The sequence below is a fragment of the Lathamus discolor genome, chromosome 7 (genome assembly GCF_037157495.1).
Source record: "Lathamus discolor isolate bLatDis1 chromosome 7, bLatDis1.hap1, whole genome shotgun sequence".
Classification (NCBI taxonomy): Eukaryota; Metazoa; Chordata; class Aves; order Psittaciformes; family Psittacidae; genus Lathamus; species Lathamus discolor.
The window spans coordinates 23,327,918-23,344,285 of NC_088890.1; the positions used below are offsets into that span (position 1 = coordinate 23,327,918).

The 16,368-nt window shown below is 44.5% G+C and overlaps 1 protein-coding gene across 5 annotated transcripts in view; it reads right to left on the reverse strand.

Moving 5' to 3' along the window:
- Positions 1–9,733, reverse strand: part of BICD2 (BICD cargo adaptor 2) — a 98,887-nt gene extending 89,154 nt beyond the window's left edge. For 4 of the 5 annotated variants that reach the window (XM_065687264.1, XM_065687261.1, XM_065687263.1 and 1 more), the window contains exon 1: positions 9,276–9,732. In XM_065687264.1, the coding sequence (XP_065543336.1) occupies positions 9,276–9,515 (240 nt within the window). In that variant the 5' untranslated portion in view covers positions 9,516–9,732. Of the gene's footprint in view, positions 1–9,275 lie in introns of all 5 variants that reach the window. The other variant, XM_065687260.1, reaches the window with a different exon arrangement.
- Positions 9,734–16,368: the final 6,635 nt, after the last annotated feature.

Genomic DNA, 16,368 nt, shown 5'->3' on the forward strand with positions numbered 1-16,368 from the left:
CACTTTCAAATTGGGCTTACTTCTTATGTACACACAAGGCAGATTTTTACATGACAGGATCTAATTCATCTCGAAAACCAACCAGCCATTCAAATTTAAAAACAACCATCTGTATTGTTATGAAAGACCAGAAAGCTGGCCGACAAAAGCTACAGCAGTCAGATTTATTTAAGATCACAAAGCTTAGCACTCAATTATAATTGGGAGAAAAGAAAATCTGCGAATTTTTCTAGACAACAAGGCCAGGACAAAGCCTTCTTAAGGGTACAAATACTTCAGAGGGTGCACAAAGGTTTGCATTTTCTTGTATGTTTCATCACAATGCTGATTCTTCTTTAAAACTCTCTGCATACCACCACAGTTGTAAGATGATGAAGAACATCCCAATACTGCTGAGTGACAGAATAAAAGCCATTGCCAAACGTGTAAATTGGATTTTGCAATGAGAAACATATGAGATTGAAGCCACAAAAGTTTGAGGAAGGAAAAAAAGAATTGTGTGAAAGAACACGTATTTGATGAAGGGCAAAATGGCACCTTTTGTTATAGGTCAAGTCTCACATTATAGCTGTTAAATTATGTACATTTATATAAAATTTGAAAGGGACAAATAAAAATTTGAGCTGGAAATTAACAGCTTAATCCCTGTTCCTCACTTCAAGAGAAATTATTTATGTGAAACATGATTACCTGATTGGAGAAAACACAAAATAATTCTATACCAAATGCTTGAAAATGCATTCTCTATTTCCTTCCTAGCATCATACTGTTGAAAGCTTTCATTCACAGCTACTGGCAGTGCACCCGCTGCCAAGCTCTAGCAAGAACTAGTGGGCTGGGCTGAGTTACATACATATCACAATATTTAGCCACACTGGACATCCCAACCAAATCCCTCCCAGAAAACATACCCAGCCTTGTGGGCACGGAGTGCAAGAAAATTTCTTCAACTTTAGAGTTATCTGTTCATGCAACAGAACAAGTGCCAAACAAACATCATCCATCGATCATTTCAAAACAAAAGGATTCTGAACATGGAAAGAGACTAAAATAGAATGTAACAAAATCTCTGTGCACAGGAAGCAATGAAACTTGCTTGATTTCAGCAGGTTAGATGGCAGTTCAAGTGTGTCCTTTTAGTTTGTAGCAATACTGAAGAAATAAGTTTATTCATCCATTAGATCAATACAGTTCTCTGCCTTGGAACCAGAGCTGAACTACAGGACCAGTTCTGTTCAATAATGACAGACAAGACATGCAGAGAGACTTCCTAATGAAGTCTATTATAATGAATTTATCATAATACTGCTTCATTGTCTATATCCAACATCCGGGCTGCATGTTAGCAGCAATTAAGGGGTGAAAACAAAAGATTTAAAAGAACGAAGCAGTGTGGCATATGTCACAGCAGAGAGCAGTACGCCATGAGGCACACCATTTGTTTTAGTGAGAGCTGCATGGGTCCCAGTGCTGTACAGCTGCTCCCCAGCCCAAGTGCCAAACACAGCCACAGCAGTGCAGAGAAACCAAGATCATCACCACACGGCACTTCAGTTTGGGCCAAACATTCACAATTAGGCCTATGTCCAGACACACAGATCCTCCCACAGCCAAGATGTTTTCTGTGTGGATCCCTGCTTCCCTACAGCCCCAGGGGCAAACCGTCCCATTTTATGGGCAAGACAGACCACAGCTCTTAGCAGACTCTTCAGATAGGTCCCATCTACCCACTCCAAAGTGATGCCTGCCTGCAGGCGAGTGGACGGATGTTGGCTTGTGGAAGCAGACTCCACTTCAGCCACAGCAATGATGGGAAGAGAGAAGGGGAAGGAAAGCAGGAGGTGGAAGAAGGGAAAAATACGAAGAAAGTCACATTTCTGCAGTTACTACATTTAAAACTTCAGCTATTCACCAAAATGGAGAATCCTGCATTCATTTGGATTGAAATTTATTTATGTCACTTGCCCCTGCTAAGGTTTTGTAGATCATATTTCCAACCCACTTATATTCCTCTGTTGCTGGGTTACCAGAACTGAACAAACAATTCCCTGCAGCCTGCCAAAAGAGAGAAAGAAAGCAAACTAATGCCTGGAGGAAGCACCACCCTCTCAAAGTCATGTTATGGCCCCATGCTCCTGCAGATTAGTCACAGCCTCACACACAGTAGAGCAAAAGAGGAAATGGTGAATCCATTAATTCTGGGGCAGCACACAGGCCAGAAGAAACAAGTTTATTCATCCATTAGGTCAATATAGTTCTCTGCCTTGAAACCAGAGCTGAACTACAGGACCAGTTCTGTTCAACAGTGACAGACAGGACACAGACCAAAACCTACTTTTCCCACCCACTCGCCCTCCTCCTAGGGAAACCAGGTAATTTTCCAAATAATTAGAACTTTCTTTCAGATTCTAAGAAAAATGGCCCTAAATTCAAAGTACAAATTCTTCATTAACAGCCCAGAAACTAGTGAGCGCATTCCAGCAGATGTTGAAATGGCAAGTAAGAATTGTGATTTAACTGTGGGTATCACCACGGCAGAGCTGCACAAAAACCCCATGTGACAAAACACTGATGACTGTAGGTTTGAGACTTTCAGTTTCCAGGCAGCATGTCTAGCACATCAGGGCTGCACAAACTTCCACTCCAGGGATGTACGAACACACAGCTGCCATTTGCAGAGCTGTGCCTGTCAGAACCCCTCTAGGTTCACACAAGCCCTTAGCAATATCGCTTTGAAATAATCTTACCCTGTGGCACCTGGAGAGGGACTGCCAGTGTGCAGAATCACAGAATAGTTCAGAGTGGAAGGGACCCTCAAAGCTCATGCAGTCCAACCCCCCTGCAGCGAAGCAGGGACAGCTTCAACTAGATCAGGTTGCCCAGAACCACATCCAGCCTGGCCCTGAATGTGCCCAGGGATGGTGCATCCACCACCTCCCTGGGCAACCTGTGCCAGGATTTTACCACCCTCGTTGTAAACAATTTTTTCCTCACATCCAGCCTGAATCTATTTTAGTTTAAAATAGTCACTTCTCATGCTATCACAACAGGCCCTGATTAAGTCTTTCCCCATCTTTCTCATTTTAATCAATGAAAGGCTGCAATAACATCTCCACGGAGTCTTCACCAGGTTGAACAACCCCAAGTCTCTCAGCCTTTCCTCATAGGAGAGGTGTTCCATCCCTCAAGTAGTTAATCCAGTATTTCTTCTGCCTAGACTGCCTGTCCCCTGGGGCTGACCCTGTCACCTTATCTCTGAACACCACGGCAGCCCTCCAGCCACACACAGAGCCTCAGCTCTCAGCTGTCCCCATCTGGGACTGTGCACTGAATGATGCCAAATGCAAGTTTCTAACAGGAACAGTTTATCTGGGTAAAGACAAAAAGTGTTGCAAGAGAGACTACATCCCAGTAGAGATCGCTACCATAACTGCCAGCCTGACAATAATGCTGCTGCCACAGCAGCACCCCAAGACTGCTAATTCCCAGCAGCCCAATGAGATGGACCCACGCACACTGCACAGGCTGTGGGGTTTGGACTATTCAGGCAGCAGTTTAATGGTCAAGCTCAGCAGCAAGACTAGCTTGAAATACTCATTACCTATTTCCTGCTGCTGCAACAGGTTTGTTGAGACATAGTGCCTGCACACACCAGAAACCCAAATCTGGGAACTGACGTAACTCGAAAGCAAGAAGAAATCTGCTACAAAAACAAAACCAAACAAAAAAAAAACCAAACCAAACCAAGCAAACAAACAAAAAAAAAACCCCAAAAACACAATAAAAAAAGAGCACAGTTCACTTTATCCCCTCCACCAGGACAGCAAACACCCAGCACTATATCATAAATGGCACTACTGCTGCCAAGCTTTTGTTTCCTAAACCTTGGGTTTAATCTAATGTAGAAAATTAGAAACAAATTATCTAATACTTGCTGGAGGGCCAGAGACAGCCTCATTCTGGGCTGAGGCACAGACAAGCATCACAAAACAGAAGTAAAACATGATGTTTCACCAAGACCCAGCTCTCAACTGACACTACAGCAGTTTAGAGAAAACCACTACTCTAGAAACATAGGGGTTTTTAACAATTTAAGTCACCCAAATATCTATGGATGTTATATTACCTCAGGTGTAGGGAATTTTATCAGAAAAAGGCCAATAATAAAATTCAGCAATTTCACAAGAACATAATTTGAAATCATCACTTTAAGAATATAATTACGCAGATTTTTAAGAAAGGCAGTTCAAGCAACACTGGCAAACAGAATGAAGTTAGCAACATGAAGCCTTACAGATTACTATTTCTAGTACAGCAGGAAAAATTGGACTGTTCAATTTCCCAGATTTTCTTTTTTTTCCAAAATAAGGATATGTAAGAAAAGTAGCTTTTCCAAAATACAGTACTAAGGCTTTTTACCACTGCAGGCATCAGATTAAATTACAGGTATTCTTAATGTACATCAACTATGATTTACCAAAATATAAGAAGCTTAGTTTAGATGGGAGTATTTTACTTACCTCAACCAGTTTCCAGTCTGATTCTGCACTAGACACAGCAATTCTGTTCTATTCTTACATCTGAGCTGTTGCAGGTGCTAGGGTCCAAGTAACAATTGCCATTAAATCCACAAAATAGGTTAACAGAAGTATAACTATTTTCCATTAGTATGTGAAAACTCGTATCAGTTCCCCAATATCAATTTGTAGTTGAACTTTTCTTATTCTACATTTACATGTGTATAACCAGAATTAAATTCTAATTAAAAAAAACAAAAAAAAAAAAAACAACAACCCAATACACACACACACATACAAAAAAAAAAGAAAACCACAAAACAAAAACAAACCACCAAACACATTTCCTTTTGTTTTAACAGCACTGGAAGGTTAGGGGTAATCTCAGTGTCATTAAGGTCCTTCCCTTTCAGGAGGAATCAATATCACACCTGAATGTTTATTAGGAAGAGGCTGCAGAGGTGTACCTGAGGCCATAGAGCTACCAAACGTTGTTATTTACTATGACAGAATGGAAAAACAGTCAATCGAGCACCAAACTATGAGCACAGAGGATTTAATCCTGGTCTGCCACTGGCTTGTTATGTGACTCTAGAGCAGCCATTTTTACCTTCTTTGTCCTTATGTTCCTACACACAAGATGAGCACAGCAATACAGCAGTACAATTGGTAAAATGTTTTGAAATCAGATGAACGCAGTAAGGAAAAATCACTGCTACTTTCGAAGGCGCACAGTGAAAACACGAAACCAATCTGGATGATGTATCACATATTCAAGTAACTGTTACATATTTAAGTGAATTAAGCAAATCAAAACTTCTGCCAGTGATCACAGATACTGTACACTCCACCTGAGCAGCACATTTAAATAAACAGCACAAATATTACAGCCCGGAACATATCTCCTCAACTGCATAAGACACCCCACTTTAGCTTAGTCAGAAACAAAGGAGGAATGTGTTATTTGAATGTTTTCTGTCAAAGACAGCTTCCAAGTCTACCAGGAATCCTCTAGCCAATTCAAATCATGGTATAAAGTTAATACATGATCCTTAAAGGCAAAAAAATAAAAAAGCCAACAGATATAAGGTCACCCTACAGATCATTACCAGCCCTCCTTATAAACCACCCCCTACCCCCCTTAAAAACCATGTATAAGCTATATACATCACATTAACTGTGATGCACCGACACATGCTTTTAGACTCTTAGGACAGCCACAGTCTATTTGCATACTTTTATATTACAGAACTAAGTAATTCGTAACACCCATGTTTCCCAAAGGATTTAAATGCAAGTCTATAACCACCAATGCAATATAACTACCTAATCAGAAAGGAGCTTTGGACAGCAGCCAGTTTTATAACTGAGCTCATAGTTATCAATCTAACTGACATCTCAAAAGCAACTCAAAAGTACTGAGTTAAGCAGTACCCTATCCAAGTTAACATTCTATGCCACATTCCCCTACAAATCATCAGGAACACAAATAACAGAACCCCCAGTCAATCAATTTTGTGGGATGCACCAAACAAAGAGCTGGCCCTACCTGTCTTCGACAGCTCAGACAGGTCAGAAGCCCTGTAATTTACACAGTTAGCACTACTGCAGACAAAGGCTACCAAATGACTTACTAGTTGAACACAGCCTACAGAAACAACTCTTCATTACTACATCTCATAGAAGCGAAAAAAAACAGCAGTAAAAATTATACGCATACAATGTGACGATGTCATTCCAAGAAAGCTAGTATCTTATTCCTTTGAGTTAGGGAACACATGTATAAAGTTTAATAAAGTTTGAAATCAATTCCCTTTTACAAAGGCAAAGGTAGGACTCAAGATAATCAATAAGTTTACTTGGGAAGACAGTTTGTATTTAAATTTAGCTCTCTCAAATCAAAATGATAGAAGAAATGCAGCACAAATTACCATAAAAGATCCGAGATCAAATCAGCACACAAAGCAGAAAAAGGGACAAACTCAGGACAGTTGACAGTTTATCAAGGACCATGACTAAAGAGAGGGTGGTGTGGACCCTCAGTGCAGGACAGAACAGCTCCCCAGCTTCACCAGGAGGACCTGAACTGCAAACACTGGGAATACACACAGACATCTTTATAAAATGGGGCACAGCTCTGAGGATGCCATCTGCACTTACCAAAGGGATAAAACTGTGGAGGTTAAGGCAATGACATTCTGCCAAAGTCAGGGATGGGAGACAGGTAGGAGAACCTGACCAGAAAGCTATGAAAGATCTGATGACTGTAGCAGAACAGCCTGTACTTTCAGTAAATTATATTACAAATTTCCTAAACTGGGAGCCCATTTACCTACAGTATGAACAGGGCCGTGATATGGGGTGCTTTATAACATTAAACAAATTAAAGTTTAACCAAACCTACAACACCCAAGCAGTGCAGGAAACTTCTTTGTATGCTTGCACAACATTTAGCATAACATGGCCTTGTGCTACTGAGGGCTCCAGATACAGTAGAAAAGAATAAATCTATAGAGACTAGAACTGCTGCATTTTAAAAGCAGCCTGAAGTCACAGTTAAGAAGCAAGAGAAGGAAAGCATTCCTGTTCTAGTCTAACATGCTACCATTAACCACCTGCCTCCCCAAGAACAACCTCAGGTAACCCAAGGTGGAGTCCCTTTAGGTTGGAGCTTGACATGTGGCAAGGCTTGTATGCAACACTCCTCTAGCTGTGCCTGGGAAAAGCAAGAAGTTGCACAAGCAGCAAAGAAGACAAACTCCTCCTCTGACAACATGCTTCATGCATCTGCTAAAGGTTTAAAAGATCTAATGCAGACCAGATTCTTCTACAATATCCCAAGAAAAACTAGAGGAGCAATGCTTTTTCCCTGTGTAGGCTAGCTAGCAGGGTCCAAGCTGTTCCCAGAATTGTTTGCCTCCCAGGTTTTGACTTAATTACAACAAGACATGCACACACAAAGCAAAACCTTCAAAACATTAAAAGCAAAAAGGAGTGAATCATTGCTGATCCTGCCATTTTTTTACCTCCTTTTTTTTTTTAATAACTTTTACAATCTTCTGAAGTGTTGCTGCCCTATAAGAACAAAAAGAAGTTGTCTTCAAGCCTTTTTCTGTGCTGAATGAGGTTCACCTCTAGATGCCATGTTTCCCATCCCACCTACCAAATGGGCTTACTGACTTCTTTCCTGTTAATACCATTCTATTGTTCTCGTCTTCTTTTCAAGACTGCCTCTGTCCTTGACTTTTACACAGCATCTTTGTTACTATATGGTGCTGTAACCATGTTGGTCTTATGTGGCTTGCACGTTTAGTTAACAAGTTTATAGCCACGTAATTCAAAGTAATTAACCTCTTTTGCTTATGCTTGTGTAACATAATAAAAGCAGATTAAAGCTTTATTTACAAGACCAAAAGACACTCAGGAAGAAAAGACATCCACAGATTCAGCTGAATTTGTACAAGTCAGTTTAAAACTTTACCTTTGAAACAGTGTATTGGGATGTTACTTCAAATCCATTTCCAACTGAATGAGCTAAAGAGCCATTAGATAAAATTTGCACCAGTCAAGTAAATCCAAACACATTCATCTCTTAGGCTTTATCAGATCTTCTGCAATCAAGGCAAGACCTAAATCAGTTGAAGAGCAGTAAAGCATCTGCCTGCACAGAAACAATCACCAGAATAACCAAGGTATAGGCAAACAAGTTCCCATGGGCCATGCTATGTAGCAGACTGGCAAGGGCTCAGCTATGCTCTCACAAGGAGAGCTAACCATGTGTCTACAAATGCTGGGAAGTAAATAACACTCTGAAAGAGCTCTTCCTGAGGCAGCACTGTTCAGTGTTCTAGACCTGCAAAACACCTTGCATGAGAAAAGTTTTTGAGCCAGCTGACCTAAGAAAACGGAATTTCTCCTGGCAAGCCTTACTCCTCCACACAGATTAGAGCTGAAGTTTCCTTAAAACATGTATATATTTAAACAAACAAACAAAAAAAAAAAAACCAAGCCACAACCAAAACAAACAAACCAACCAAACAAAAAACCTCACCACCACCACCAGGGAACTCCAGCAGAGCAAAGCTGTGGACTAAAGCCCACTATATAGTTTTTGTGGTGGTCCGCAGTAAAGAAGTTACTGACACCAAAGCAGGATTCCTCCCTCCACACAAAAGCCTCCAGAGGCTCCCGGTCCCGGCCCAGCCCGCTCGGTCCCCGCTCGGAGGAGCCGTCGTTGCCGGCAGCCCCCGCCGGGGAAGCGCTACAACGCTTCGCCGGGGGCGGCCGAGAGCAGCCTTCCTCTCCTGCCTGCGGCCCGAAGGCCGACCTGCCACTAAAGCCTGAGGCAAGACGGGCCGAGAAGAGACACAAAAGCATTTACACACTTCCCTCGCACATTCCCCCGGCACAACACAGGGGGTTAGAGGCAGATACGCAAACGCCCCCCCCCCTTTATTTTTCCACTTTCCTGGTCTGAAAATCAATTGTCTCCAAGAGCTGTCATCTTGGAGAAGGGTTTGACCGCCCCGCCGGCAGCAAGACTGAGGCCTGGTCGCCCTCCTCCGAATTCTGCCGGCAGCCCAGACTCTCAGAGTGCCCCACCACAGCCCCAGGGCCCCTCAGCCCATCGCCCCGGGCTCCACTGACGGTGACCTGCCCCGCTCCCCTCTTCCCCTAGCCGCCTTCGCCTCTTTTTCCCGCAGCGGCCGGGCCCGCCCCGCAGAGTACCTGCCCCGGGGTCCCCCGGCGCCGCCTCACCTCCTTTAGCTGCTCCATCTCGGTGCGGATGGTCTCGTACTCCAGCTCCAGCTCCTCGTACTGCTGCTTCAGCTGCTGTTTCTCCTCCAGTACGGCCAGCCCGTACTCCGCCGCTTGAATCTTCTCTCGGGTGGTCTCGCCTAGCTCCTGGAACAGCCGCTTGATCTCGCTCCGCAGCCACTCGGGCTCCGATTCCATCACCAGCTTGGAGTATTCTTCTTCCTCCATGGCCAACGACATGTCGACGGGAGCAGCCGCCGGCTCCCAGCCGGCTCGGCCGGCGGGCGGGCGGGCGAGAAGGCGAACACGCAGCCCGTGTGCGGCTCCTAGCAGCACCGCAACCCACGCACAGCCATGGCGCGGCCCGCCCGGGCTGCCATCCGCGGGCGAAGCGCCCGCTGAACCGCCGCTCCCCGAGCGCCGCTGCTGCAATGCTCACCCCAACCGCCGACCGCAGTGAAATCATACAAAAGGAACGGCCGGCCCGGCGCCCCGCGGCACGCTGGGAGTTGTAGTCCGGCGGCCGGCGAGTCCAGCGGGGAGGCGGTATGTAGGACTACAACTCCCAGCGTCACGACGAGGGGAGGCGGAGGTAAGGGGGGAGGAGAGCGGCCCCTGCTGGGCGTCGGCGATTGTGCCCGCTAAGTAGCGCGGGGGAAGCTCTGCGGGGAGGAGCACGTATCGTCCTGAACGAGGTCAGCCGTCAGCCGCGGCATCGAAAATAAACCCTAAAGCATCACAAGGGAGAGTGTGCAGCAGAAAATGTACCCTACGCACACATCCCCAGCGCGGGCTCCTCGCTGACGACTGCTTGCAGGATGGTACAATGTAAGGGCCTGCGGCTGGGCCGGACATCCCGAGCACAAACACAGGATGGATGGAGAATGGACTGAAAGCCACACGGAGGAGAAGAACTTGGGGGTGTTGATTGACAAGAAGCTCCCCATGACCCGGCTTCAGTGTGCGCTTGAGCCCAGAGCCCCACCGTGTGCTGGGCTGCACCCCCAGAACGTGAGCAGCAGTGTCCTGCCCCTCTGCTGTGCTCTGGGGTGACCCCCCCTGCAGTCCTGATCCAGCTCTGGGGCAGCAGCACAAGAGGGACGTGGAGCTGCTGGAGCGAGGCCAGAGGAGGCCATGGAGATGCTGCGAGGGCTGGAGCAGCTCTGCTCTGGAGCCAGGCTGAGAGAGCTGGGCTGGGGCAGCCTGGAGAAGAGAAGGCTCCTGAAGGGGAGACCTGAGAGCAGCTCCAGTGCCTGAAGGGGCTGCAGGGAACCTGGAGAGGGGCTTGGGACAAGGGCCTGTAGGGACAGGCCAAGGGGAATGGCTTTAACCTGCCCCAGGGGAGACTGAGATGAGCTCTTAGGCAGAAGCTTTTCCCTGTGAGGGTGCTGAGGCGCTGGCACAGAGTGCCCAGAGAAGCTGTGGCTGCCCCATCCCTGGCAGTGCCCAAGGCCAGGTTGGACACAGGGGCTTGGAGCAAGCTGCTCTAGTGTTAGGTGTCCCTGCCCACGGCAGGGATTGGAACTGGATGAGCTTTAAGGTCCTTTCCAACCCAAACCAGTCTGGGATTCTATGATTCTATGACGGCTGAAAGTCAGGAGGCATTGGAAGCAGTTGAATGTAAAAAGGTGAATACTGTGCAAGGGAGATATAATAGCAAGTCCCACATGTGAATAAAATCATGGCTATGGTGGGATGGTTCCCATTTGCCAGAATAGAAGGTATCGTAGGCCATACCAGTGTGGAAAGCATAAAAGGTTAATTAACATGAGAAGTACTGGTGTCAGCCCCAGTTCCAGATGCAAGACTGTCAGCATCTTGATTCCCGTGTTTCAGATGTTCAGTGCCATTCCTGCTTCGAGTAGTTCTCCATCCACCAACAGAGAACAAAAATTGTCTTCCCCAGTGTCATCCTGAGGAGAAGCACATCCACAGGACATGACTCTTGCATACTGCAGGACTGCTCAATAGAAGGAGGGAAATGGCACAGGACATTCAACTGGCATAAATAGTTGTGAGACTAATACTTGGGCAACTTTATTACACTCTTGAAAAAAGAGTTGCCAGTCTAGTAGGACAATGTGATCAGCTGTTGCTACAGGGTACACTATTGGGCAAGTATGGCAGCAAACAGACAGCAACTGGGATATTCAATTCTCCACCACAGGTAGCATTAATTTCTAAACCATAATGAAGGCTGAACAGAGCCCAACACCTCTCTTAGTTGGACCATTGCAATTCATAAGCAGCTCCATAGAGGCCATGTGAATGTGCCTCTGCTTTACTCCCAGGCGGGGGAGAGAACTGCTTCACACACACCACCATCACCCTCATCACTAAACTGGTAAGCACATGACAAAAATAATAAAAGCAATTACATGTTTGAGCACTCCACAAGGTCTAGAACATAAAGTAACTTGTCTGCAACTGTGGGGTTTTTCAAACTACTTTCAGCTTCTGTGTTCCTCACCCTCTGTCCTGGTACATATGAACCCTTATGCCTTTCATAAACTGTGTAATGACTGGATACTGCCTCTTATTTGTGAAACTGGCTCAGCCAATTTTTCTTCTTCAGGGCCCTGAAACTGCCTGAAGTTCTCTGTGCTTCACATGCAGGGATGTATTTGTCTCATGAGCAGCAATGCAACACTCAGTCACCTGGATTGAAGAACTAGCAAGTCAATGTTCTCAGCCTATGTCGTGTATGTCAAATTCTTTTAGCTTTATATTTTCAGAATTCCTCTGGGAAGTTTTTTGTTAATAGCAAATAAATATCGGTTGGCTTAAGCCAGAAAATAGTCACATACCCCCTCTGTAATAAATATGTCGGCATTGGTACGGTGTCAGGTCTTTATGTTCCTCTGAACCCATGTCAGCTGCACGTGTTGAAGCCCACTTAAAATCTGTATCTGTTACTTATAGGCACTAACTGGGCTGCCTGTGATTGGTGCAGAACATAACATTGCCCTCAGTAGATTCAGATCATGAGGCAGCAGGACTGTAAAACCTCCAGGCAACCCCATATTCATGTGAAACTATTGAAATACACTTTTGCTCCATTACCCCGTATGAGAACTGGTAGGTTGACAGCAGCTAAGGATGTGGAGGAGAGCACCCTGCCTCACACTGCTGCATCAGCTTTCTTTTCTCATTCCTAACTTCTACCCAAAACTTGAGACTTCAACTATTTACTATTTGGTTGAGGTTTTTTGGTTGGTTGGTTGGTTGGTTGGTTTTGGGTTTTGCTTTTTGTTTGGGTTTCGTTGTTGTTTTTTTTTTTTTCTTCCCAGGGAATGTGCTGCATTGGCAAATTACACCCCAAAGAGAGGTAGTTACTTCATCACGAATTGTGCAGTTTGGGGTTTGGGTATTGAGAAGTGCTTCTGACAGATATCCTCAGTGAGAAAAGGTACATCTCATGAAGAACAGAGATATCACTGAGGGTCATTTAAAATCAGTAATATTTCCTTAGAGTTCCTTTTAATCCCTTAACTCAGCTGTCCCTGGGAGTAGCCAACATGCTAGGAAGGCAGAAAAATATATCATAAAGGACATAGAAATAAACAAACTTCTCTTCTTCCAACTCAAACCATACTACAGCTCTGTGGTGGGAATCTTGCACCAGCTCTGAATATCTTGAAACCCACCAGGGGAAGAGTGACATGGAGGCAGAGATCCAGGCCTGACAGGGGACCTTCACTGGACCTCACCCCCTAAAATCCTGCCTCAACCACACTCAGCTGAACTGGCAATGCCATCTCCTACTCCTGGTCTGCTCAAGCTCTGGTGGCCTTCAAAACTGCCTCCTTTGTGCATTTATCAAGAAATGCCCACATTAAAATAGCAGTAGCTGCAACCCACCATTTCCAGATGAAATTAATGTGAAAAATAAAAGTTCAGTGCTATTTCCATAAAGCCAGATTCTTATGTAAAGGTGTCTTCACTCTCTTACACTGGATTTATGCTGCTGTACCCCCACAGCCATCAGGTCACTGTACAACCTAGAATGTATCTAGGGGTTTAAACATCCTGATTCTTTTTTAAACACAAGTAAGAAAAATAAAAACATTGCCTCTCAGATTCTCTGCCCCACTATGTTTTAAAGTATTATGATTTCTTCTCAAATATTTTGCTGTTTATGTTTTCTTTTGTTTGCCCCTGCTATGCAGCACAACTGTTTAATCAATAAGATTTTTTTACATAATAAATTCTATCTTGTTCTCTTGCGCCTCATACTTTCTGAGCCTTCATTGTGCTAAGGTGGGTTTTTTTTGCAACTCCAGACTCAAACAAATCAGCTACCCTTCTGCGCTCCTCCCTTTCTGAAACTGAAATCTTGAAATCTGCATGTAATGACATGCTCTCAGGACATGGAGCTTCAGTTCACATCCTGAATATTGCTGTGTTTACAAGTAAATTGTGAGACCTGACCAGCTTTGGGGATTAATAGAGGTGAGTTCGTCAGCTCATCATAGCACAAGTGTCTTCACTGGGTAATTGTTTGTTTTCAAGGTCATTCTTAAAACTAAGATGGCGTTGCTAAGTTTAACACTTTGCTGTTTTGATAAATTGCCCAAGATGCAAAGGCAAATATCCACCAACAATTATAAATATTGTAATAACTGTTTCAAAAGCATTTCTGCACAGTTTTAGAAAAGTGAAGTGGCTTGTCAAAGCTACGTTTCCCATAATTGTTCAAGGTAATGATGCAGCATAATAAAAGCTTGTGATGACTGCACGCACTTGTGCAGCCTGGTGGGTGCCCATCACCTCTTCCTGGGCACAGTCAGAGGCCACTGCCCATTTTGGTGCAGTTCATTGTCCCCAGACTCCATTAATGCAAACGTTTACCAGCTGTTACCCCCTGATTCGAGGTGTCACAGTGGTGCTATAAACCTTACACAATAGGTAGAGAAGGCACAAAGTCAGTCTTCTACTGTGATTTTAAGGCTAACCACTGAGCACAAGGTGGTAGAATTACACAAGAACCATCTTGAATACTAAAATAAAGCTGGATAGTCTTTCTTCTTGTGGTAGTTAACCTACAGAAAAATGTTTCCCCAGTGGAAAAATCACAGCAAAGACAAAGCCCTGCAATGCTATGCAATGCTAGTTTTATTTAACCTGAGTCCAGACCCCAAGCAGGTAGGTGCTTTAGTCTAGTGCTGCAAAACGTTCAGGTATCTGCAGGTATGATCAGCTTCAAACAAGCTGAATTTTCTGATAATCCCTGCTGAATGAATGTGGAAGGCCAACCTTACCTATGCAGACATGAGAATCCTTAAAAATGCCTTTCTTTTTGTATCTTCATTTGGATCAGTTCAAGTGTACCATAATAAGGTGGTACAGCATAATTTTTTCATTCTCCTTTTATCCACTGCATTTGTGTACAGCTCAGCTATAGCAAAATCAGAATAAAAATATCTTTAAACTGGCCTGACACAACCATAAGAAACCCTGGCAAGCAGTCCCCAAATCCTTCTCTCATTTTCTATTTAAGAAAAAAAGAAAAACAACCTTTAGGGGTAAAGACACTTTGGGACTGACTAGATGTTTGCATAAGGTATGGAAATGACTGCTCTTAAAACATGCTTCAAAATAAGAACTTGAAAGGCCCAGGTGGCTTGAAAATACAGATTTTCAAGAGTCTGTCAAGTTCCTGGCAAAAAGCTGCTGGAGAGAGCACTTGCCTGCCAGAAAAGAGCACAGAAATTATGAGATGTTTGTCGTGAAACCAAAGTCTTCAGATGTCTAAGCATCAGGAGAAAGAGGCGACTTAGCTTTGGCCATCTTATGAAATGCCTGGGCTGGATTTGGGAGCAGGGATTTCTCCTTGACCCGAGCAGTTGGATATCCAACCTGATAAGCACTTGTCCTACTGCCAGGAGCTGCAAAGGAGGAATGTCTGGAAGGTCCAAGCAACAGTATGTCTGGCAAACCATCTGCTGGGCGTAGCTCAGAGCAGATGCTCAGGATACTTCCTTGCTCTGCCCTGGGGGGAAACAAGCCTGAGAGGAAGGTAGTATTTTCCCACACCTCCCCCAGACCTCTCCCTGCTTTCTCCTCCTTTCCACTGCACAGCAAGCCCAGCACCTCCCTCAGAGCTACCTACAGCTTCTCTAGACCATGCTGTGCCCTCTTGCTTTTCAACATTTTTCTTCCTTGGTCTCATTCACCAGAGGAAGCCTCTCCTGTGTGTCTGCTGAAAGGGCCTGGTCATCCCAGGTGGCTGAAATTGCAGTAAAGGATAATCTTTATACTTCATGCTGCTGAACATGAATTAATGAATAGCAGGTTGGAAGGGGCCTTCAAATCTTAACAAGTCCAACCCCCTTGCAATGAGCAGGGACATCTTCAACTAGATCAGGTTGTTCAGAATCTGGTCTGATGAATTCTTTACAACAGCTCTAATGCACAAGGAAAGTAACACGCCCATACCACCTTTGGTCACAGTCATCCAGGCCTTTACTCCTGACCATCAATATTCCTTTATAAATTATCTTTGCAGATCTGATTGAGGAGCAGTAAATGAACTACCATTACTGACTTATTTTCTGATGAGGTAAATGTGCCCTTATTTGAATGTAAACCATGCCTGTTTCATTTTAGATAAATCATTTAGGCACATGTTTAAACAGAAACAAAACAAGAGTTTGTCGGTGGGGTGTACCAGTATAACCAAGCAGATCTCTGCAATGCTATTGCTCTCTCTCTCTCTCCCCGCCACCCCCCTTAATTTTCCCCTACTCAAAAGGGATGCAGGTGCCAAAGGTCAACTGCAGGAGAGTTATACAGTTATGTATACATCCAGAAATGCAGCAGTACTTTGGCTGGGACAGATTTCATTTTCTCTGTACTTCTACTTACTTCCACCAGTGTGAGAAAAGAAGTTAATTTATTTTCCCTCTTCTCATAAGCTCTGAAGTGAGACAGGCATAGCTAAAGCCTGCTTTTGGCTGGACTCTTACACACATGAAGTCAGTTCATTGACATGGGTAAAATTAGTGGGTCAGTTCTGGTGCCAGGGAGGATGCTTTTATAACACCAATGGGACATAACAGCTTTGGTGCCTTTGAAGAGTGTCTCTGCACCC